Source organism: Triturus cristatus, chromosome 6 (genome assembly GCF_964204655.1).
Source record: "Triturus cristatus chromosome 6, aTriCri1.1, whole genome shotgun sequence".
Classification (NCBI taxonomy): Eukaryota; Metazoa; Chordata; class Amphibia; order Caudata; family Salamandridae; genus Triturus; species Triturus cristatus.
In genome coordinates, this window is record NC_140589.1 from 998,731,139 (window position 1) to 998,754,262 (window position 23,124).

General features: G+C 43.0%; 1 protein-coding gene across 1 annotated transcript in view; it reads right to left on the reverse strand.

Moving 5' to 3' along the window:
* MYCT1 (MYC target 1) overlaps positions 1–10,564 on the reverse strand; it is a 203,517-nt gene extending 192,953 nt beyond the window's left edge. The window contains exon 1 of the mRNA XM_085611788.1: positions 10,390–10,564. Within this exon, the coding sequence (XP_085467914.1) occupies positions 10,390–10,462 (73 nt within the window). The 5' untranslated portion in view covers positions 10,463–10,564. The remainder of the gene's footprint in view (positions 1–10,389) is intronic.
* Between the last annotated feature and the right edge of the window lie 12,560 nt (positions 10,565–23,124).

Consider the following 23,124-nt stretch of genomic DNA (forward strand, 5'->3'; position numbering starts at 1 on the left):
TCTGCTTAGAAACCAGGTACAAAGTTAATTCTGGTCTTTTTAAAGTGTTTATTACAAATCCAGTTCCTTGTAAAAGTCAACTTTTTGCCTGCCTAAAGCCTTTAGAAGGCCACTTGCATATGCACCCAAGTGCCACCCAGGATCTGAATAGCTCATTGATTTGGTGTGTGATCATGCTCCCTGCACTGAGACAAAGGACGACCTCAGGCGTGGGGAGGTGTTTTGTTTCTCTGACAGGATGGCCATCTAGGCTGGATCCAGGAACTTAATCATCTTCAAATGATGCCTATCCTGTCACTGGCATATGTAGTTCACACTTGTGCCTGCCTTCCTTTTGTCATCCTCGCCAGCCAGGCACTAATCCCAGTGGGAGAGAATCTGCTCCCAGAATCAATTTTGAGTGACCACAGGGGATTTTTTTTCATTTATCTGGCCATGCTATTATGGTGGGCACAGGAGCGCTGCACAAGGCAGGAAAGGCTCTGCCATGTTGGATTTAGGTAGAGAGAAGCACTGTAGTATGTTATGTAGTAGGGCACACTGGAACCGCTGCAAAAGTGGGTAAGGGTACCCTTGAGAACTTTTTTTCTAGTTTTTGTTTTAGGGTTTTATTAAGTGTGGACTAGACCCAAATATATCGGGTATCAGAGCGCTTTACATAGCACCAGTTTTGTTACACAAGGTCACAAATTGGTATTGGTAGGGAGGGAGGGGTCAGGAGTCATCACCACCCACCGGCTAGTGCCAGGCATTTATATGGCACCCGGGCACCCTATTTAGAACACAACTGGACCTTTGGAAAACAGAAGAAGGATTTCACCTGCTGTTGAGACCTGAGATGAGAACCATAAGGCTGGTCAGTTAGCCAGCCTCCTGTTAAACTACAGGGACCCAAAAGCTGCAAGGCAGCCACATTACTGGAAGAACCCAGCTGACCAGTTTCAACTGGACTTGCCCGGACCCTGCTCGTGGCTTCTGGTGGAGTGAGTCCTTACCCCTAAGTCTGGTTCCTGGGTGTAGAAAAGTAGGATTTGTGCCACTTTTTGCTAAATGTGATACTGTTTTTGACTAGTCTGACTGGGATCCTGCTAATCAGGACCCCAGTCTATCTGCTTTCTCCCTAAATGGTAATGTTATGTACTTTGGTACAATCCAGATTGGATACTGGTGTACCCTTGTCAGTCCCTAGTATGTGGTACCTATGTACCCAGGGCATAGATACACCAAAGGCCCCCCATGGGCTGCAGCATGTATTCTGCCACCCATGAGAGGCCATGCAAAATCGAACTACAGGCCTGCCATTGCAGCCTGTGTAATATGGTGCATGCACCACTTCCTTTAGATATAGGTTAACTATATCCAAGGGTCACTGCACTTAAAACTTATAAGTCACCCCTATAGCAGGCCTTAACAATGCTGAAGGCAGGGTGCTTGGTTCTAAGTGAGAGGGTGCCACTGCATGAGCCGCAGCCTACGGAGTCCATTCTATCAGGTTGTCAGTGCATCAGCCATTTACGACATATAGAGCGGCATTATGCGACAGTGTAATGACCAACTCTAAAATGGCTGAAAGTAACCCTGTCGTGCTTGGTGTCAAACATTGTGGAATCATACCCCCACATCGGTAACTGGTGTGGGAGGTATAATTCCACCTCTCAGAAACGAGCTTTGTGAGGTCCACGGTGTTCCCGGTTCCAGCCTTCTAGTCCCGGGAGTCACAAAATGGTTGCTGCTGACCAGAGACATATTTCTGCCCTCCTGCTGCTGAGCCAAGCTCGAGCAGAGGAAGGCAGAGCAATAGGCATCCTGTCCGAGGGAGGTGTGACCACCTCCCAGGCAGGATTTAGTGTATTAGGCCGGGGTGGGTGCGCTTGCCAGTTACCGAAGGTCTGCATGAGGGGCACATTTGGTGTCCCTGTGCATAGTCCAGTTCAAACCAGTTCTGGGAGCTGTTGGCTCCTGCTATGGTGTGAAACTGGAAAAGGACATTAGAGAAACTTCCCCACTGTCCAGTCCCTCCACTGGGAGGGCCCCGTGAATCTGTCCAACCCTCTACCCTGGGTACAAAAGGGCTTACCTGGCTATAGGACCCTAGATTCGACGTGGACAAGATTCTGAACCAGAAACCACTGAACTTCGGCCGTCTGGAGACTCTGGACTTCGCTGGACTTTGTTTGGGCCTGACTTTGTCTCCCTCTCAATCTGAAGCATCGTCTGTGCCCGTGCACCATACAGATTCCAGGCAGCACCTGTGGAGCATCAAGGACAACTGAAGATATCTCCCTTGGAGTGAAGGAGTCACTCCCCGGCAACCGCAGGCACCACATCACAACTGACTGGCCTGCTGATCATGAGCTCCTACGAACTCTGAAGGCTCCAGATGCACAGGAGGTACGTTTCTACATCTATCAAGGTCTGAGCTGCCCTCTTACCAAGTTTGAGGCCAGAATCCCTAGTGGGGGCTGCAATACCTGTACACCTGTGCACTGCAAACATTTACAAGTGCATTGCTTATTGCCATTTCCCAAGCAAGTGTATTGGGCTCCACGTAGCCCCAACCTCTGGCACCATTTCCTAGAAAGAACTCCGGCCTCCTCGCACAGAGTTCTCCGTGGGCTGCTGCTTTGTAAAACTGCCCGAGGTCCCCTTGTGACTTGTGCTTCCAGCCTGTGGGTCCACTTGAGGGTCAACTTTGCTTTTCTGGGGCTCCCCTGGTTGCTCTAGGCCTACCCTGACTTCCCTGTGTTCGGTGAGTCTACTGGACCTTGCTGGTCTGAGCCGTAACCTTCTTTGACCTTCTGTGTGGGTTGCCGTTGACAAGGCTTGTTGGTGCTCCAGTCGGAAATGATGCCCCAGTACTTGACATCCTTTGTGGAACAGCTCGTATGCGGCTACTAGTTGTCCTCGACGTCTCCTGGTCCCAGTGGCTGCAGAGTCAAGATCCTACTCAACGCCACTGAGCACCCGACATCATGGGCATTCATCTACCAAGCCCCTGGTCACTCCTGAGTGACCCAGACTCTGTCTCCTCTGCTTTCAGGTACTCCAACAAAAATCCACCTTTGGATTCTATCGGACACTTTTCTTCCTTCCAGCAGCAGCTCTTCTTCAAAGTCCTCCTTTGGGTGCGAAGGCGGTTTCAGACACCACTTTAGACCTATGCACCCGGCTTCCCTGGGATAGGTAACTCTGGTACTATTGTATCTACAGGTGGGGTGGCTCTCCAACCTCCTAAGTTCCACAGGGTTTCTTCGAATTCCACTGGGAATGGTTCTTAAACTTTTTATACTTCAACAGCGACTCTCCCATAGAATTGTACAGAGTACGTGTTCGTGTTCCCACACTGCACCCGTCCTCCGTGGGGTCCCTACCTACTCACCTTGGGTGGTCCCTCGGGGTCTCAGTGATTCTACATCCTCTAGGCACTGTTTTGACTTGAGTTGTGGTTCTTATACCACTATTTTAGTATATGGTTTGGTCTCCCCCTGGAGCCAACTGTGTATTAGTGCGACTTACTATTGTTTCTGTGCTACAGAATTGTGTGCTTTGTGATTATTTTCATGTAGAAGATACTTTATTGTACTAGATAGTGTTGTAATAATAAATACATATTTTCATAACTACTCTGTGGTTCTCTCTTGTTATGTTATGTTATGTTATAGGGTATTTTTAAGGGCACGGCTACTCCACAGAGTGTCCCGGCGCTAGCCTGACCCCTAAACAGAGAAGCAAACCTGAATAACAGCCACACTATTTCTGAAAAAGCCAGGTCTTTAAGCCTCTATGAAACTTGAGACGGTCACGTTCTTGCTGCAAGATAAGAGGGAGGCTATTCCATAATCTGGCTGCGACCACCTGAAAAGAGCGGCCGCCCTTGTGTGGACGGTGGAATTTGGGCACAATTGTTAGTTGCTGGGATGATGAACGCAGTGTTCTGAAGGGTTTATAGGGTTGGATTTTATTTCTAATATAAGGGGCTCCAATCTTATTCAAAGCCTTAAAAGTTAACACCAGGGATTTAAAACAGACCCTCTGTCTTACTGGAAGCCAATGCAAAGTGCTCAGATGAGAGGACATATGGGCTCTTGGTCCCACTGCAAGAACTACCCTTGCCGCTGCATTTTGAACCACCTGCAGACGATTTAATAGGTAGTTCGGGAGGCCCAGATACAGCACATTCACGTAGTCCAGCCTGGACATGATCAGAGCCTGGACTACAGTTTTCCTGTGCACAATCGGGAGAAGGGGGAGAACATTTCTCATTGTTTTTAGTAATCCAAAACATGTACCTGCCGTTGATTGAACCTGGGTCTTCATGGCCATATCAGAAGCAATTTTTACTCCTAAATTTTTCACAGTGAGGGCAATACTAATACCAATACTATAATGTTGTACTCTGGTAAAACAAGCTGCTTAACATTTCTTCAAGACTGAGCCTGAAGGCTGCTCTCCACAGCTACCACTTGGATAGCTTTCTAAGGTTATGTATGACCTCATGAATCACTATAAGGGTTGTTTGGACTGGTACTGGGTGCCCACTTTAAGTAGTGGACAGCATATACCAAGCCAACTTATCATACTGAGGTAATGGAACAATTGGCTGGTGTCTAAGTGTAAACCTCCTGCCAAAAAGCAGAGTCTTAAAAACGTTTTCAATACTTTTTGCACTGGTTGGGCTTCTGCTAGCATCATGTGATGCAGATAAACCCGCTGATGATACTTCTACATCCAGAACCCTTTCTAAGAAAAGAAGGTAACTCTTTAACCAGGATGAACCCATTTCCTGTGTCCGACCGGCAATTAACCATGGTCAGCCCTGATCTAGTGCAACCAATTGCACAAAGTTGGAACTTTGCATTTTTAGCATTATTTTTATTTAAAAAATTGTAAAATCACTTCTCTGGTTCCCTTTCTAGGCTTTTGGTCCTTTCAGTGTCATTTTATTCATTAAAATATTTTCTATTTTTTTATAAATTAGAGTTGAATTTTTATTTTGTTGTATTTTCAACTTTTTAACTGTTTTGATACTTCTAAATGCTTTACACACTTACTTAAATTAAGCCTGTTTACGTTTTGCCATAGGTGCCAGGAGCTCAGCTCAGGTTTAAATTACTGAAGTATTTACTAGACCTAACAGGAACAGTGATATTACTTGTGGTTGTCTGCCATCCACCCTAACTAATAATCAACTTTCTAACAAAGATCATTGCGTTTATGCAGCATCTGGTAATTTGCTGTTGGATTCTCTCAATTATGTGACCTGTGATTCGGATTATCAACTTTGCTGTGAATTTCTCGAGGTTTAAGCTCAGAATATAAATATCAGCCAAGCATAAGCAGGCCTCGAAGGAGCTATTGAACAGTGATCAAGGCAGCATGAGAGAATTGGCAATGGCAGCATGAGTAAACAACTAGTTATGTGTCTCTGATGATTAACACAACACCACTCATAGCAGGAAAGGCTTCTTAAAGTTAGAGTTAAATGACGAGATGGTAAGAGAAAAGAGGAGTAGCCTGACTCCAAGACCATATCCAGTAATTCTGTTCACTGGAGTAACAAACAGACAAAACGAGAGCAGTAATGGGAGACATTTGTAACAATGCTTTTGCTTGAACTCTTTTGATGCTCTAATATAAGGAAATCGTTTGAAATTTGTATTGATAATGGTTCTGTGCCAAGCATATTGTGGTTGAAATGTATTGTGGTTAGAACTGATTTATCTGTGAGCTAACGATTTCCTTTGTCTGAGTAGGAGTATTTGTCCTGTTCTTTTTTTCCCAATTTTCTGTTTTATATGTATATTAATTGTGATTCATTTCATTTTCTGTGTATGATTTTTAAGAAAGTTTTAACTCTTGTTTTAACATTTGGTAAATTGTTTACCTTTTATGTATATGTACAACATTTGGTTTGATGTGACAACCTTTGATTAATTTGAAATAAATTTGCTACTAAGTAATTGGTTTGCTTCGTTGATGCCATATCTCATCCTGTTTGTGTGAAATCTGCATGTTTGAATGACGGTTGGTATCCATAGATCCAAGGGAGATCTTTCTTTTTGACTACGGTTTTGCTTGAACTCTACCAGCCCTCAGATATAGGGAGAGCCGGGTTGGATTTTATCGATGACCATAACATGAAAGATACACACTGCAGTGATGAGGGGGCACGTCCCGCTGCCAAAATTCATACTCCAACAGGAAGGTAAGAAGAGCATCATTAATGGATCAGGAGTTATGCAGGTGTGCATACAAGGTTTAGGGACCACCAGACCATTGCTGCAGCATTTATCAAGAGACAATACCGGACGTCAGTAGCTCTGCCGGAGAAATCACTCATGATGTTTAATCAATGGTACAACATTCCCCATGAGCCAAACAACATCAAAAGACAACCAGCACATTGGGTAACAGTCCACCTCCAAGCAGGTCCCCTTTATTTGTCTTTGTCAAAAACTCAAACACCTGGAGGCTGCTCTAGCCTCACTGTTTATTACACCTATCTGGTGTGCCGACAGCTTTCTGCGGGACAGTGTCAACTCCTGAGACACTACGCTGCCACTTTGCCTCATAATTTAACATTGAACTTTCCAATATACTAATAATTATGATAGGTTAAGCCTTACAAACCATGCACAAACGTAGGGAAGAGATGGTAGAGGATCTACACCGTCTACTCTAGCCTGCACCCATCACTTCATGGTTCTAACACTCCATAGGATTCTACTAACAGGAAGGCTACCATTTTTGTGCCAGATAAGCAGTAGTGTATTAAGGTTTCCTCGGGCCCTGGTGCGAGCAAGAAAAATTGCATCTTAGGTTGGTGTTGGGGTATTGAAATACAGTCATTATCAGGGTTGATGGACACTTCAAGGCGCTGTGCCCCAGGGACATTACATCTGAAGGGCTAATGATAGCTACACCACTGCAGATAGGGCCCTGGTCACCTAATAAGAGAAAGGACAGTCAACAGCAGCTTGTTGGAAAGAGATATACATAATTATAAATAAGCAAAAGTACCATTGCTTAATTTGTGCCGCTGCTTGCAGGTGGTGGGCTCTAGCACTCATTTTTGGGTGATTGGGTCTTCTTTTTCCTCATCAGACTTTGGGCCATTGCAAGAAAGCGAAAGGCTGAAAAGGTATGAAGAAGTGGCAAGTGAAGGATATGGGAACCACATTGACACATTGTTTTTATGTGTTATTTAAAGCTAAACCCTCCTCTAATTGTCTACGTGTTCAAATATAAGTCTGACTTGCAAAACCATAAATAAAGCGTTGGTTACTTAGGGATTGTAGACTACTAGCTGTAAAATTAGAAGTTGTGTGATTGTAAAGTACATGCACTCAATTAAAACAAAATTATTTTGGAATAGCTTACTAAAAAAGTGAAATGTATTATCAAATTAAGAAATAGCAAGCACCTCGTTTGTAATTTTGGCAAAACCACTGTATGGTTTATTGTAAAACTCCCACAGACAGATTTGTTCGGTGAGATCGTATCGAACTGCAGGGATGTAACCCCTTCTGTCGAGGTTTTAATGTGTAATGACAATTCAGCAGAACGCTATGTGGCACCAGCATGCAGGGATATATATTTTTTTTAATTAGACCATGGACCCCTCGCCTTTTCGCTCTACCGTTTTACGTTTTTAGGCAGAAGTTGCTATGCAACATGTGGATTTGGCTTCTAGACTCAATTTCCCACAAATTAAACAAGTGATCTAAAAAGGCTTCAGAAAAAAATATGCCCTAATCTCGAGACCTAGTAGCATTTCTATAATTGTGTAACAATCAAATTTGTTTTTTTTAAACGAGTGTCAAATATGTAATTTAAATACACCCCTGAAGGCAAAAGGCGGACAGACATATGTATAACTACGCAGGAAGATTTAGAGATAAAAAGGCTAGAGGTGGGCGAACTCTGGGGCATATCAACACCAACCGGCGATAATTATCACTGAGCGCACTTAGCGCTCGGATAATTATCGCCGGGTAGCGCCGATTTTTATCGCTGAGATAGCGTGCTATTAGCAACGCTTATCTAATCAGCGATAAAAATCCTAGCGCTAGCTGGCTAACGTAAGATTATCGCTGGAAACCCAGCGATAATCTCACGTTAGCTAGTTGATAGGGACTCACAAACTTAGCCATGATGTCCACCTTCCATAGGATATCATGGCTAAGTCAGTCCTGAAGCAGGTGTTAGGAAAGTAGCGATAACAGGTGTTATCGCTACTTTTTCTGACGCTATGCTTCATAGCGTGGGGCTTGATGATAGGAGAAATGTCGCTTAGCGACATTTCTCCTATCATGTCAGGTCAGGAATGCCCACTTTGTATCTCATTAGAGATGCAAAGCTGGGCGTTAGACATCCCCACGCTAAAGCAAGGTTTCACGCGTTAGCGTGCCCTTGCAAATATAGCGATAAAATTATCGCCGCTTTTCGGCCGAAAACAGCCGCTAAAGCGGCGATAAGTTTTTTATTGCCTCGTTGTAAATATGCCCCCAAGGGGCATATTATAAGACAAGCGATAAAATGATCGCCGCTTTAGCGGCAGAAAACTGCCTCTAAAACGGCGATAATGGGCTTGATAATATGCTCTATGGAATTCCAATTGAAGCTCGGGTTAGATGTCCTTCACATCTAACACTGGCTTCAATTGGAATTCCATAGAGCATATTATCAAGCCCATTATCGCCATTTTAGCCACAGTTTTATGCCGCTAAAGCGGCGATAATTGTATCGCCTGTCTTGATAATATGCCCCCAACACATTAACAGGGAGAGTGGAGACTGAACCGAGCCGAGGGTCAACTATGGCTCTAAGATCCCGTGCACGACCCGAGCCCTGAAAACAGTTGCCATGTAAATTGTGCAGCAACCATCATGAAAAAGGTAAGGTGTCTTCAAGTTTCAAAGAGCATACTTCTATAACACCCGGAAATACGTTTAACGATAGTACATCCGATTGCATCCATTTATCGAGAAGCATTTATTAAAAGTGATAGTTTTTTAACAGAAACATTCCTGGCCCGAGCCTGGCTCGACCTTTCAGTTGCTCGCCCACTTCAAAAAAGTACGTCCCTGTTCAAGATAGCAATAATGTTTCCCATAATTATTATCAATAAATAGATATCAACTTTAAAGAACACGTCAATACCAATGCACAAGAATGGCAGTAGGATATGAAAGTGCCTAGAACGTTACTGTTGTTGTCTGACCTAATACAGCCCTACAGTGTAATAGCCCAATATGCTAAAATGTACCCTTTAGGGTGGTCATATAACTAACTGACATATCCACCACTCAAATTACTTAAATATTTCACTATACTAATTCACCACTAATCCTTTATGGGTTCCGGAGTAGCGAGCTACACCCTGAAAAAAACGCTTAGATGCCTCGTCGTGGGTAGTAAGCGCTATATAAATGCAATTTCAATTACAATACGATTTCGCTCGATTTCATTACCCACATTGTGTCCACATCAGAGCATCCTATTGACACTCTAATGCATTCTGGATGTTGTAGTCTTGTTTTGCTTTCACTGAACTATAAATCAGTGCTTAAATAGAGCTGAGGGATGCGGTGGGGGCCTCCACACCCATGTTTGGGAAACCACACTTATTTTTCCTCATCAGACATTGACCCAAGCAAGAGAGAGAAAAAGAGGGACAACCCGCCATAAAAGAAGAAAGCAGGAACATGAAAGAGTGAAATACAGAGACAAGGAGTTCCAGGTTCTGCATTAAAGAGTCATAAAATGGATTTAAGACTACGGACCCTTGGTATTGGGTGCCAACAATCAATTGCTCTAGCTTCTGGCTTCTGAGCAGAGCTTTAGACACTGGCACTGATCCTTATACAAATTATGCTCTGAATATAGAATATTGCACCTAAAAATATTTTTATGTAGGTGAAATGTTCAGGGCTGGAGACAGTGTCTCGTACGGCCTAGAGTGTGATGGTCCCCCTAGCCCCCTTTCACAACATCTTCTTATACCATAAGCTTAGATTCCATTCCTAAGCATGATGCACACACTGAAGAGGCTTTGGCGGCACTATGGTGGTACTAATTTACATACTTTACATTAGTAAAGCAGATAAACAATATGTATTTAGGCACACAATTTGGGTAAAAAAATAATAATCCCGTGGACAGCTGTTAAAAAATAATAATACATCTTATCCACAGAAAAGTCTACTTTACGTTATAATGTAAGGGTTTCGCGGGCGAAACTACTTTAAGATATTACCGAAGCGTATATATATATATATATATATATATATATATATATATATATATATATATATCTACAGAGAAACCGCCATCCCCACATCTCCATCTGACAGAAAATATGAAAATCAAACGAAATGCAGGCCTCACCCCAAAAGTCGTTCGTTAACGCTTTCAGATACTTGCTGGTGGTGGTGGCATTAAAAGCCGTAGAATTATCCATAACATCCAAAGTGGTGCGTGCCTCTGTGGCACGCGCGCGCGGAGAGCGGTGGCGTCCGTGCGGCTTCAGCTGAGGTTTGCCCTCGCGGCAGCCCAATTAGACTTTTTCCTTGCATGGAAGGAAACATTAGTGTCACGCTTCCTGCTTTTCTGCTCAAATTAGAAACGGTCTTCTTATCTCCGAGGAGCACACGGTCCCTGAGAAAGGAAACAACGCTCTCCTCGTCATTTCCTCAGGTGGAGTGTGTTGGGGTAAACAATGCTGAACGGCTCCAGGTTCCCGACTGAACAGTTCTAGGCGCATCTTATCCAACGACCCTGGAAAGAACAGTGCTAGGTTCACTACTGAGTGTAGAAGAAATAGACCTCGTGACGTGTAAGCCCTGCATGAGGAAATACCGCATGCAAAAACACTTTACAAGAAATATTACCGACTGAAACTTTTGTGGGTTTAACAGTAATAATGCTTACAGGGAGTTTTACCTTCCACCAGCTATTCATTTGTGGTACAACTGATTTCAGTAAGCACAAAGGTAATGCAAACCACGATTGTGATCGATATTTCCCCTTCATCAGCAAAAGAGTGCAAAAGATGCAAAAATCGAGGTGGGATGTAATTTTCCCAGGGTATTTTTGCTGTCAGTTTTGTACTTGAGCCTGTATACCCCTCGGGGTGATATGACATGCTTAACAAATACTGATTGATTGATTGGCATGACAACGTAGGGCTTTGTTGGACTTAGTCAGAGGTAGTTTCCTATTGAGAGATACCCTCCAAAGAATCCAGTTTATTCAGTGCTTAATTTGAGCAGGTGCTTCCCAGTGCTCAGCACCGGCACCTAATCCTCAGCACCGGTGCTTATAGCACCAGTTAAGGACTTTTGGAAGGCAGGTGATTTTCCACAGAATCACAGGATGTTGATCCACACTGAGACTCGAACCCGGTTCCCCAGCTCGGAAATCAGCAGCTGTAGTCATTAGGCCAAGTCCTCTCCAGAAAAATTAGTGCCGGGGCTCTTGTCAGGAGACAGTTTGCCCCAGCACATTTGTCCTGCTAGCGCTGCCTCCTGAGGCGAACCCCGGAACTTTTTATTTTACAAAATAACCACTGAGTTTATTAAATGTCAATAATATACAAACCGTGTAAATGAAGAGAGGAGAGTGCTCCTTTCTTCCTACTCACTTTGAGTAGAAAATGCCTCACAGCTTTTTGTAGATGAATATAAATGAATGGGTTGGCGTTTTCAATCCCCTGCCCAAACACCTATTAGTAGCTTGCAAATCTGAGTTGTATGATAAGTACCGTGACTGGTAAATACCAGGTGTGATAAAGACCGCACCTATTATTAGATTTCTCAGGTCAAATCTGCTGGAATTTAAAAGGGGAAAATGTATAAAATTCACTTTATTCCCCAAAAACTCAGAATATGGGATAATTATCACATTCAATAAATTCTGAACATCTCAGTAGCAGTTTTTTATTGGATGCGGTCAGGCCACTCATAATCAGCACCTAAGTATTGTTTGATTTCCACTAGGTTCTTTATTTACAAGTTAGTTGGCTTCGGATTTTTCATGTACAAAATTAACCTTTTACATGCTACAAAATCAGTCTGTCTTTTTTAAATAAATGTTGTTGAGAAAGTTCTTCTCTAACAATTCATTTGAATTCAGTACCTTGATTTGCAAACCTAATTTAGATTTTTAAAAATACTTGGCATAAGGTTGGTCTGAAATGATCTAAAGCGGTGAATGGGTTTTGAACGGGAAGTCCTAGACTGGTTCTTTTCTTCTCTTAAGAATCACTTTGAAATTGGAAAAAGCAGGAATGCATTGAAGACAGCCTACAGCAAGGGGTGCCTTAAAGCTCAATTCTTTCTCCAACCCTCTTCAACCTCTATATGGAACTCCTCTGTACAATTCCTAGCACCTCTGGCTTACTGTTTTATCTATAAGCTTACGACACACACATATAACTGAACATCTCTTCATCTGAAAAACACACCCTCTTATCCAACACAAAGAGTCAGTCTTGGATGACAAACAACCACCTCAAACTAAACCCATCAACAACATAATTCTTACTTATCTCCACAAGGAAACCCAACCCATAAATGGAAGATTGAATGCCATTCTACCGAGACCTGGGAGGCCACCCTTCTATTGTTCAGAATGGCAAATCTCTTGGTGTCACCTTTGACAGGCATCTCAGCATCCAGAGTTATATATCGTTAACTGTCAATAGTTTTTGTCTCAAGCTAAGGATGCTTTGGGGAATCAGGTACCTCTTCCCAAAACAGGATTTAAAATGAGTTGTCTAAGCCCTTGTCATCAGACTTGACTACAGAATTGCCCTAATATCAGGCATTCTCAAAATCCACCTAGGACCGCTCAGAGCAACTGTACATGTGGCAACACTCTTCATAATAGATCACAAGAAATTTGATCACATCACTCTTTTCTATGCTTTCTTCAATGAATTCCTAAAGAGGCAAAAGCAGAATTAAAGATGGGCTGCATCATGCACACAGCACTTCACTCCTCATCACCCTCATACCTAATGGAAAAACCGAAACTCAGGCACTAATTGGGATTCAGGTAGTCCTCAGTGCTTTCTAAAAGAACCCCCCCATCTTCAAGAAGGAATGTTACATGTCCCAATCCTTCTCTGGAAGTGCCACAGGAATCTGTAACTCCCTCCCTCAGAGCCTCTGCTTGTTGCCTTGTCATGCACCTTCACAAATGACCTTACAGCTCTACATTTCAAGTGGCATTTGGGTAAACTACTCATATTTTGTCTCTCTTTGATTGTGTTTAGAGTATGAGCATTCTCTCCTTGTGAGGGGTACCTTGTTGCCCCCTCTTCTGGAAGTAATCCCTCATTTCATCTGTTGGACCTGGCCCTTTCTACAGTGTTACCCCCAAACATTCTGCTTTCCTCCTACCCCTTTAACTATATATGTTTTTGTTGGCTTTAGGACTCTGGGCACTTTAACACTGCAGACCAGTGCTAAAATGGATGTGCTCTCTGCTTTAAACATGGTTACATTGGCTTATCCACATATTTAATTTACTTATAAGTCCCTAATAAAGTGCACTACATGTGCCCAGAGACTGTAAATTAAATGCTACTAATTGACCTGCAGCACTGATTGTTTCACCTACTTAAGTAGCCTTTTAAACATGTCTCAGGCCTGCCCCTGCAGAGACATTGTGTGCATTTTTAAACTGTCATGTTGACTTGACAAGTTAACCCTCTTGCCTGCCCAAATCATCCTTTTTAAAACATATAAGTCTTTTCCTCCCTTTCTTTTTTCCTATTCCTCCCTTTCTTTTTTCTCTTTCCTAAAAAATCTTAAATGCATGTGCTTTTGTAAAACTGTTGATATTGTTCAAATTGGCTTCTGGTGTTGAAATTGATAAATTGTTTATATCTTTCTCTTTTATTCACAGTACTTGATTAGAATTGTTTGAACATTATATGTATATTTTATATTTATGCTTTGGTTTCATATTATATCAATGAAGCATTCTAAACTTAAAAAAAACAAATAAGTCACCCCTAAGGTAGGCCCTGAACAGCCAAAAGGAAGGGTGCAGTGTAGGGAAAAAGTAGGACATGTACCTTTAAGTATTATATGTGTCTTGGTAGTGAAAATCTCTTAAATTCCATGTGCACTACTGCAAGGCCTATCCTTCCCATAGGTTAACATTTGGATTACCTTATTACATCTTAGAAGTATAATTTCCACTTGGGAAGAGATGGGACCCCCCAAGTTAGGTGTCTCTGGAATCACAAATTAAAATCCTCACATATAGTGAAGTTAGATTTTATATTGTAATTCTGAAAATGCCACTTTTAGAAAGTTTGCATTTTCTTACTTTAGCCATTCAGTACCTTCTGCCTTTTTAAGCAGCATGGCAGCCCTCTGGAACTCGGGCGCCCGCTTTCAATCACTTTGACCCGTCATTATCTCATGTCTGTTTCAACCCCCCAAGTAAAATGGATTTTGAAATGCTTCGCACATTAAGTCATGTGAATTCCAGGTAGCACATAATCATGTGCTAATGTTCTGAAGTTGACAACAGCATATCTGTGTTACATGACATCTGCACTAAAGCCACCTGACGGGTTGTATTCAAAAGCCTGTTTTAATAAGAACACCACCACCAATACCACAGCCACCAATACCACCACCTCCACCACCACCAATACCACCACCACCAATAACATTACCACCACCAATGCCACCACCACCAGTACCACCACCACCAATGCCACCACCACCAGTACCATCACCACCAAAACCACAACCACCAATACCAACACCAATACCACCATCACCAATACCAATAATACCACCACCAATACCACCGCCACCACCAGCACCATTACCACCAATACCACCACCAGCACCAATCCTACCACCAATACCACCACTAATACTGTCACCACCAATACCACCACCACTACCAATGCCACCAATACCACCATCACCAATACAACCCCCACCACCACCAATACCACCACCAATACCACCACCATCAACACCACAAATTCCACCACCAATGCCACCACCACCAATACCACCAATTCTACCACCATCAATACCACCAATACCACCACCAACAATTCCACCAATGCCGCCAATACCACCACCAATACCACCAATACCACCACCACCAATATCACCACCTCTATTAGCACCACCAATACCACCCCCACCTCCACTTCCACCAATACCACCACCACCACCACCACCAATGCCACCCCACCAATACCACCACCACCAATACCACCACCATCACCACCAATACCACCACCACCACCAATACCACCACCAATACTACCACCACCAATACCACCACCACCATTACCACCTCCACCAATACCACCACCAACACCACCAATACCACCAATACTACCACAACCAATACCACCTCCACCAATACCACCACCAACACCACCAATACCACCACTGCCACCAATACCACCACCAATGCCACCACCACCATACCACCACTACCAATATCACCAATACCACCACCAACACAATACCACCACCACCAATACCACTAATACCAATACCACCACCACCAATACCAGCAATACCATCACTGTCAGTACCAGTACCACCACCACCAATACCAATACCACTACCAATACCAATATCACCACCACCAATACCTCCACTAATACCACCACATATACCACCACTACCAATACCAATACTGCCACATATACCACCAATACCACCACCACCAATACCACCACCACTACCAATACCACCACCACCAATACCACCAATACCAGCACCTCCAATATCTATCAATACCACCACCACCAATACCACCAATACCAATACCTTCACCAATACCACCACCACCACCAATACCAATACCACCACCACCATTACCAATACCACCACCACAGCGCCTCTCACTCACTAGTAATAGCAGGGGCACTGTACGAGGCCAGGGCTGCTGCAGAGACTATCCCTCCCAACATGCCTGCCATAAAGCACAGCATGCTCTGCACTAGGAGGTGAAGCCAGGGCCCTACTACAGCTGGAGTGTTTTTTATTAGGCCAAAGATAGCAATGACATTACGCAATGGCACAATGCACACTCAAATCATGGAGAGGGCAGGAAATAGCCCCCCCCGCTCTTCCTCCTGAGCAGCGACAGTGTAATCACCGAATGAAAGGTGTTGGATTGCTTTGTTAGTGTTTATAGCTTGGATCATATTTAAGTCTCACTTCACACTTTGTGTCTGTGTAATTTACAACATTTACACATCTTCTTCATGACACCATTTATCACTACTTTGAAGACGTCGCAGGCCGGTCTCTTCCTCTGATATTTACAATCTAACAAGCAGTCGAGAAGTCCCTAGTATTGTAAATGACAGTGCCTTTTATTTATGTTTTAAAACCCAAAACATAAATAAAAGACGTTGTCATTTACAATGCCAATAGCTCAAACTCGTGTGAATGCAAGACCTATTGCATTGCAAATGCTTGTTATATATCTGCATTCGTTTCCAAGGTCTACGAGGTTTGGCTTCCTTACGGGTGCAGGGAGTGAGTTCAGGGCGCTGCTATTTTAGCAGGGGCGTCTAGGTCATTGTAACCCCACACAACCCACTGAGAGTACCTGCTGGTGTGGTGTCTGTGCTTTCTCATTTTCCAACAGTCCTGTAAAGGGTTCAGGTACACAGTGGTAATTCAAACCTAATTTCAGTCTTTAGAATAGCACACTCAAATACGGCACTAAGAAAATACACTATATATATTTAAAAGTGTTTTATTTCACAAGTGTCATCCAGTTGTTTAGTACATGAATAATAGCCAAACAGAATATAATTAAAACAACACTTATACATGTTACTAGCAGTGGAACTAAAATAGAATATTTCTAACTTAATTAGAATGTGTCTAGCAGCCTATCACCTTAAAGCTACTTCTATGCACTATACTTTGAAACATGGAATAGCTAACTTGCCTCTAGAGTTTCTTAGGGCCCAGCGCCCTGCATACCTGTTTACAGTGCATTATCTGTGGTTATCAGACTTCAGCCAGGAGAGTGTGTTACCTCAGAAGCAAAACACATGATCAGCTAGAGTCAGGTTTTCTCATCACTGTATCGACTCTCGGCATAAGAGTGGATGCTACGGTAGTGTAGCAGGACAACTCGTGGTAACTTGGGGGCATATGTATCAAAAACCGTATTTGCGATTCTCAAATAGCGATTTTTTGAGAATCGCTATTTGAGAATTGCAAAACGGGATGTATTTAAAAATTCACACATATAGCAGGACAACTCGTGGTAACCTAGTGCGAAAGCCTCTCAAATTCAAGGAGTTTATTTACGGTTGGCCACTGCCTTTTAGCCTTCACTGGGTAACTTTTCAATTATTTCAGATATAACCAGTCTAAACCAGCATGATGAAAATACATCAATTCGCACTGCTTGTGTATCTTACATGTCTGCTGTCAAACCTTAAAATGTAGATATTGCATAGCTTGTAGCAGACATGTGTTGCCATATGTGGAAGTAAATTTATTGTTTACATGAAATTACACTTTCACAAGTTCAGCTAAATAATGACATGCTAACGGTGGACCAAAGGCGGACAAAAAACTTCATCATACTCAAAATGAAATCTGACTTTGAGTGTTTTATTACAGCCAGGAAGCAAAATTGATTCACATTTTCATGTTTGGTTCAAGTTGGTCTCTCAGTCTTACTTCCGTATTTATTTATATTCATTTCCAAATTGTTTTATTTTATCCAATTATAATTAACTGGTAATAAAACAGTATTTGTCATTGCGAATAGAACATGTCCTCTTTTTTTGCAGCATTAAAAAGCTTTCTTTTGTTTAATGTGACCTCCATTTACTCAAAAACGTGGAACTGGATGGCAAATCTTGGTGAGCAAGATGCTTTGAGTGATGAACCGAGCATTAATCTCCAGCCTATTAAAGTGATTAAAAATGCTGAATTTCAAATTGCTTTCAAGAAGTTCAGCGACCCTTCTTTGGCCATCTTTGTTATGCTGAGAACCGCATGCATACCTTTACTTGTTGTAGTGTCACACAACCCATCAGCCACATTGACTCTTTTAATAAGACAAAAAGCAACTTCATTTTTTGAAACTTCACAGGTTTGGATGTCTTCAAATTGTTGATCCTGATAGCTCTACATCATAGCCATTATTTAAAATGGAAAGAGATGTTAACTAGAAACCTATCTCTAGCAGTAGCGGCTGCTACTGGACCCAGGTGGTGGAGAGGGGGCGGGGACAGGAGCTGGACGAAAAAAGTAGAAAAACCCACTTATACAGATACTGCCTCTCCTTTGTCCCCTTCTTCCTGTATTCTAGTCCTGATGCAGGAAGCAGCAGGCAGGAAGTACGCGGAAACCCAGGCTTTCTTGAGCCAATCACAACGCTGCTATGCTGCATTGTGATTGGTCTTAGTGCTGTGGTTCGGCGCTCAGCTAGGGAATTGGGGCCTGGGCATGTTCTCCACGCAGGCTGGAATGCAGCCTGCATGGATAACATGTGAATTGCGAATGAATGTTTGGCCGGGACCTGAGGGCTGGCCAAACAGTCATGTGCACTTAGGAGTGGGCAAATCACTCCTCCCCTGCTCCTGTGTCATGGGAGCAGCCCCACCCCACCCACAAAGCTGCAGCAGAATGAAACATAAAGCGAGAATAAAGCAAGTTATTATCATTTTATGTTTCATTTACTTCACTGCTGAGAAGAAGTGGGGCGACTCTTCTCTGCCTTAGCAGAGGAGCCTCTACTGATCTCTGGTACTCAAATAGCTTTCTGAGGTCATCGCCTTGATGCACTGGCCAGTTCCACAGCACTGTGTAGGTCTACTGCCTCTCCAGGCAACGCAAAACTGCAACCTTTCCATTCATGCCTTATCCGGCCTTCTTTACTCTCACTCCTTTCAGATGCTCCCTAGTTTTATTACTAATGAGGACACATCACAGTTGGGCTAAATTAGGTCCTAGAGAATGGAAATCTACAATTCCAGCCCTGAACCAGGAGATAATGTCTCCACAGCATCACAAACATTTACATCTAATGTCACTAAAAAAAGAGTGTAAAAGTATGAAAAGGAAATTGAGAAAATTTAATGAAGGCAAAAGCAAATTTGACTATAAGAAAACTCTGAAATTAAAAGTGCCTAGTCCACCTATTATGCTTCTAAAACAGCTAAGAGCTCAAGCTCAGCCAGAGAAAGTCAGATCTGTCACCAGTCCTTAACCGTCCAGCTCTCCCCCTCTACCTACAGTTGCACCATGTACCAGCGTGGCTAATTTCTTTTTAAAAAAGGTCACAGACATGTAACTATTCTTTTCCAAAAAGAGCACGGAATCTCAGTTGCTCACTTCTCTTCAGCAACCAAGACCTCCCAGGGAACCACACTCATCTTTCCCCTTCAGTGCATAAGATCTATCGATTCTATGTGACGTGGTGAAATCAGGTCCACCACTTGACCCATCCCCATTAAATATTTTGAAGCAGTGGGCGGAAAAAAGTTGTCCAGTGCTGCCAAGAACTGCTCAGTCTTTCACTAAGGAGTAGAGTAGTACCTTCCACATGGAAACATTCAGTGGTAAAGTCACTATTAAAAAATCTACTTTGGATTCACTACTGTCGGAAAACTATAGACCAATCTCCCTGTTATCGGGAGTTAGGAAGTTGCTGGAAAAGCATGTGAAACGACATTTAACCTAATTTCTTGAATCTAATGAGATTCTTCACCCCATGCAAATGGGTTTTAGCCCCCAACATTTACTGAGACAGCTCTGTTTGCAGTAGTGGAAAAACTTAAAATGATTTTGGACCAAGGGGGATCAGCAGCGGTCATATGACTCAATCTAAGTGCATCGTTTGACACTGTAGCCCACTTAGCCCTCACACAGAGACTTGGGAATATGGGTGTAGGCGATCTTGCTTTAAACTTTATTGATTTATTTGAACAGTTTTATATGGCGCTGGCTAGACCCGAAGGTATCAGAGCGCTTTACACGAGGACATAGCATCAAAACATTTTCACATTGTTACATCAATTAGGGTTACAATTAACAATAAATGCAAAGGAAAGAAAGATGTGATCTTAACATAATAATATAGGATATTAGAGCGTAACTTAACCAAGACCCACATTATAGGAAAGGTGGAGGATAGAGGGGACAGATAGTCAGGATAGAGGCAGGTGGATGGGGCTAGGGGGGTCTGAAGGGGGAAGATACTCAGAGTGAACATAGCAGTCGAGTAGTTGAAGACAAGAGATAGAGGAGCCATGAAGAACAGTGAAAAGCAATGTCCGAAGTCCGGCTGGGTAGGTGACGGCCAAGGGGGTGAGCCAGAGCCAGACTCCGCTATAGCTGCATGGGACAGCCCCACCGGGCAGCAGTCAAGGGTGTTCAGTCTCCACGGTAAAAAAGACACAGTTTAAAGAAGAGAGCAGAATTACAGAAATTCGAAGCAGGGGATAAGGGAGATACAGGGAGATGGGGAGAAACTGAGCCCAAAGTCCGGCTGGGTAGGTGACAGGCAAGGGGATGAACCAAGGCCTATCTCCTCAATAGCTAAGTCGAGCAGCTCCACCGGGCGACGGACACAATGCTCAAACTGGCTTACATCATCCCTTGAAGAGAGGAACTTTCAAGTATTTGATAAACAATGCTACCTGAAAAGTAGAGGGCCATAGATTCCTCACTGAGCTTGATGCTAGTTTATCTCCATGTGCACCATATGGAGGAAATTGTTCAAGCCTTTGGTCTCTTAATAGTTACATACATGGATGACACACCAATAGTTCTGTCCCTCACTCCAGAGAATCACAAAAAGGTGCATCAAGTTTGACCCTGTCTAAAGGAAGTGGCAGATCAGATGGCTAACTGCTGCCTTTAACTCAAAGGTAATACAACTGAAGACATGATGGTTGGTATAACTTCAACAGCTGGCCTTAACTATGCTGGCCAGATTCTCTAGGAAGCCCTCCTACCCCAGAACATCTAGTTATCTGGTTGAACTGTTCACTCACCTTGGAAATACAAGCCAGGAAGGTTGTTGAGAAATGTTATGGCATGCTCAGTAATAATATTAGGTCTTTTACCTTTTCCCTCTCGAAGGCTAATTGTACAGGCACATGTTCTGTCATGCTTCGACTATGGAAACTCTCTCTACATAGGCTCACCAGGATATGTAGTCAAAATGCTACAGGTAGTGTAGAATGCTGCTTTCCATCGTCTTTTGAAAGTTCCTAGGTATCAGTCTGTGTCATGCTCATTGGCCTCCTTAAATTGGCGACCCATTGAACAGAGGATACGATTTAAGGCACTATGTATTATCCAGAGGGCCTACCATAAAAAGGCTCTCAAGTGATACAGTATATACTGCACCCCTATACTCCTGCTATGGCCTTGAGGTCCGTAAGCTCAATGTTTATGATGAGGCAATACATTTGCAGAGCAAGAGGTGGAGGACGCTTCTTCTATCTGACCCTTACGCTATTGAGCTCTCTACTGACTAGGATATGTAAAATTGCAAATGAATTAAGCTTCAGGAAGATGGTAAAGGCATGGCTGATTCTTAACTGAAGGGTGCCTACCGTGAGTCTATATTTAAGGATTCACTGATAGGTTAAAGTCTTGTCGGCTGTTTTAGTGCTGGGAGCCCCATTTGGTAGTTATGCGCTCTGTTGAAATATTGATACCAAATTTAATACACTGCAAATTGTACCTGATTGTTATACACCCTATATGATAACGGGAAAAAATTGGGTAGTCATGCGCTCTATGAATGGCCAAGAATAGAATAATGAGGTGTTTTCACATCAGTTCATTTAATTCTTAAACCCTTATCTTTGCTCCTCTGACTCACTCATTGTCCAAAGGATAAAAAGAAATTAGCTGATGAGGTAGTCCCACCTCTCTTTCTCGTGTCACTCCCCACTGCTTCTCATCTCTACCACTAAATCGGTCATGGGTGGTGGCTGAGTGTCCCTTATTTCCATCTGCTTCTCTGTATGCACACATAGTGTCAGAGTCTGGTCAGGTGCTCACCTGAATTTTCTGCAGAAGCGCCCCGGAACTGAAGACAAGGTCCACTACTTCCCCAACCACCTATTGCGCTTATCAGACTCTAAGCCACAATGGTAAGTATGGGGAAGAAGGGAAACAAAACAAGGAAAGTAAGGGGAGGAATCTCTCAGCTTATGGCACCAACCAGGAGTCCTTCACATAAGTAGAACTAAAAAAAGGAAGAAGTAGATTAAATAGACAATAAGTACATATGCCTACATTGTTAAGTACTTAACTAAATAAACCCTTATCTCAGGTAGTACCTTGATCTTCCCTTCTTCTAACTATAACAGGATTCAATAAGCCAATCCAGAACACTGAGCTACAAAATAAAAGAAGGAAGAAGTCAGTATAATCATACACAAATGTCTTTAAGCATTAGAAAGACTCATGTGGTCACTAGTGCTCACCGGGCTGGTCCGGTACTGTTTGTCCATGACCTTTTCACATCCTTAAATAAACAATGAAGTACTGTGGATTTTAGGACCCCAGCGGTGCCAGGGGTAGCACCCTATGACTTTGAGTTCTTCCTGTCTTGGACCACAGTTCGGTACTTGAAATTTTCATGGCGCAAGTAATATAACAAAGAACTTGGCAAAGAAGCTGAAATATGAAAAGACATCTTTATTAACTCAATTGAGTGAGACTACGTCGCACAGAAGCCTTAGCAACTGAATGAGGCAGTCTCCAGAAGAAAAACCAGTCTTCTCTTTTATACAGAATATTACGCTTTGGGCAACACCGCCCCTGTTTTACAAGTGGTTATTCACATATTTTGGCTTCAAAGAAAAGGCAGAGTCATGATGACAATCCCACATTCCAGTTCGTTCAGCCAACAATCTTTTAACCCAGCAAGGCTCAGAACCCTCATCAGATATCAGCAGACCCCAATAACACGGGCACCTCCTGCTCGTAAAACAAGCCATAAAGTAGGAAACAGAGTCAGATGTGAAAGAGATTAGTCAGGGTTCGTGTGGGAAGAAGGAATTTATGATGCCTCGGGCCCTGATGCTAATCCCATTTGGCCGCAGTAAAAGGAACCGGCCGG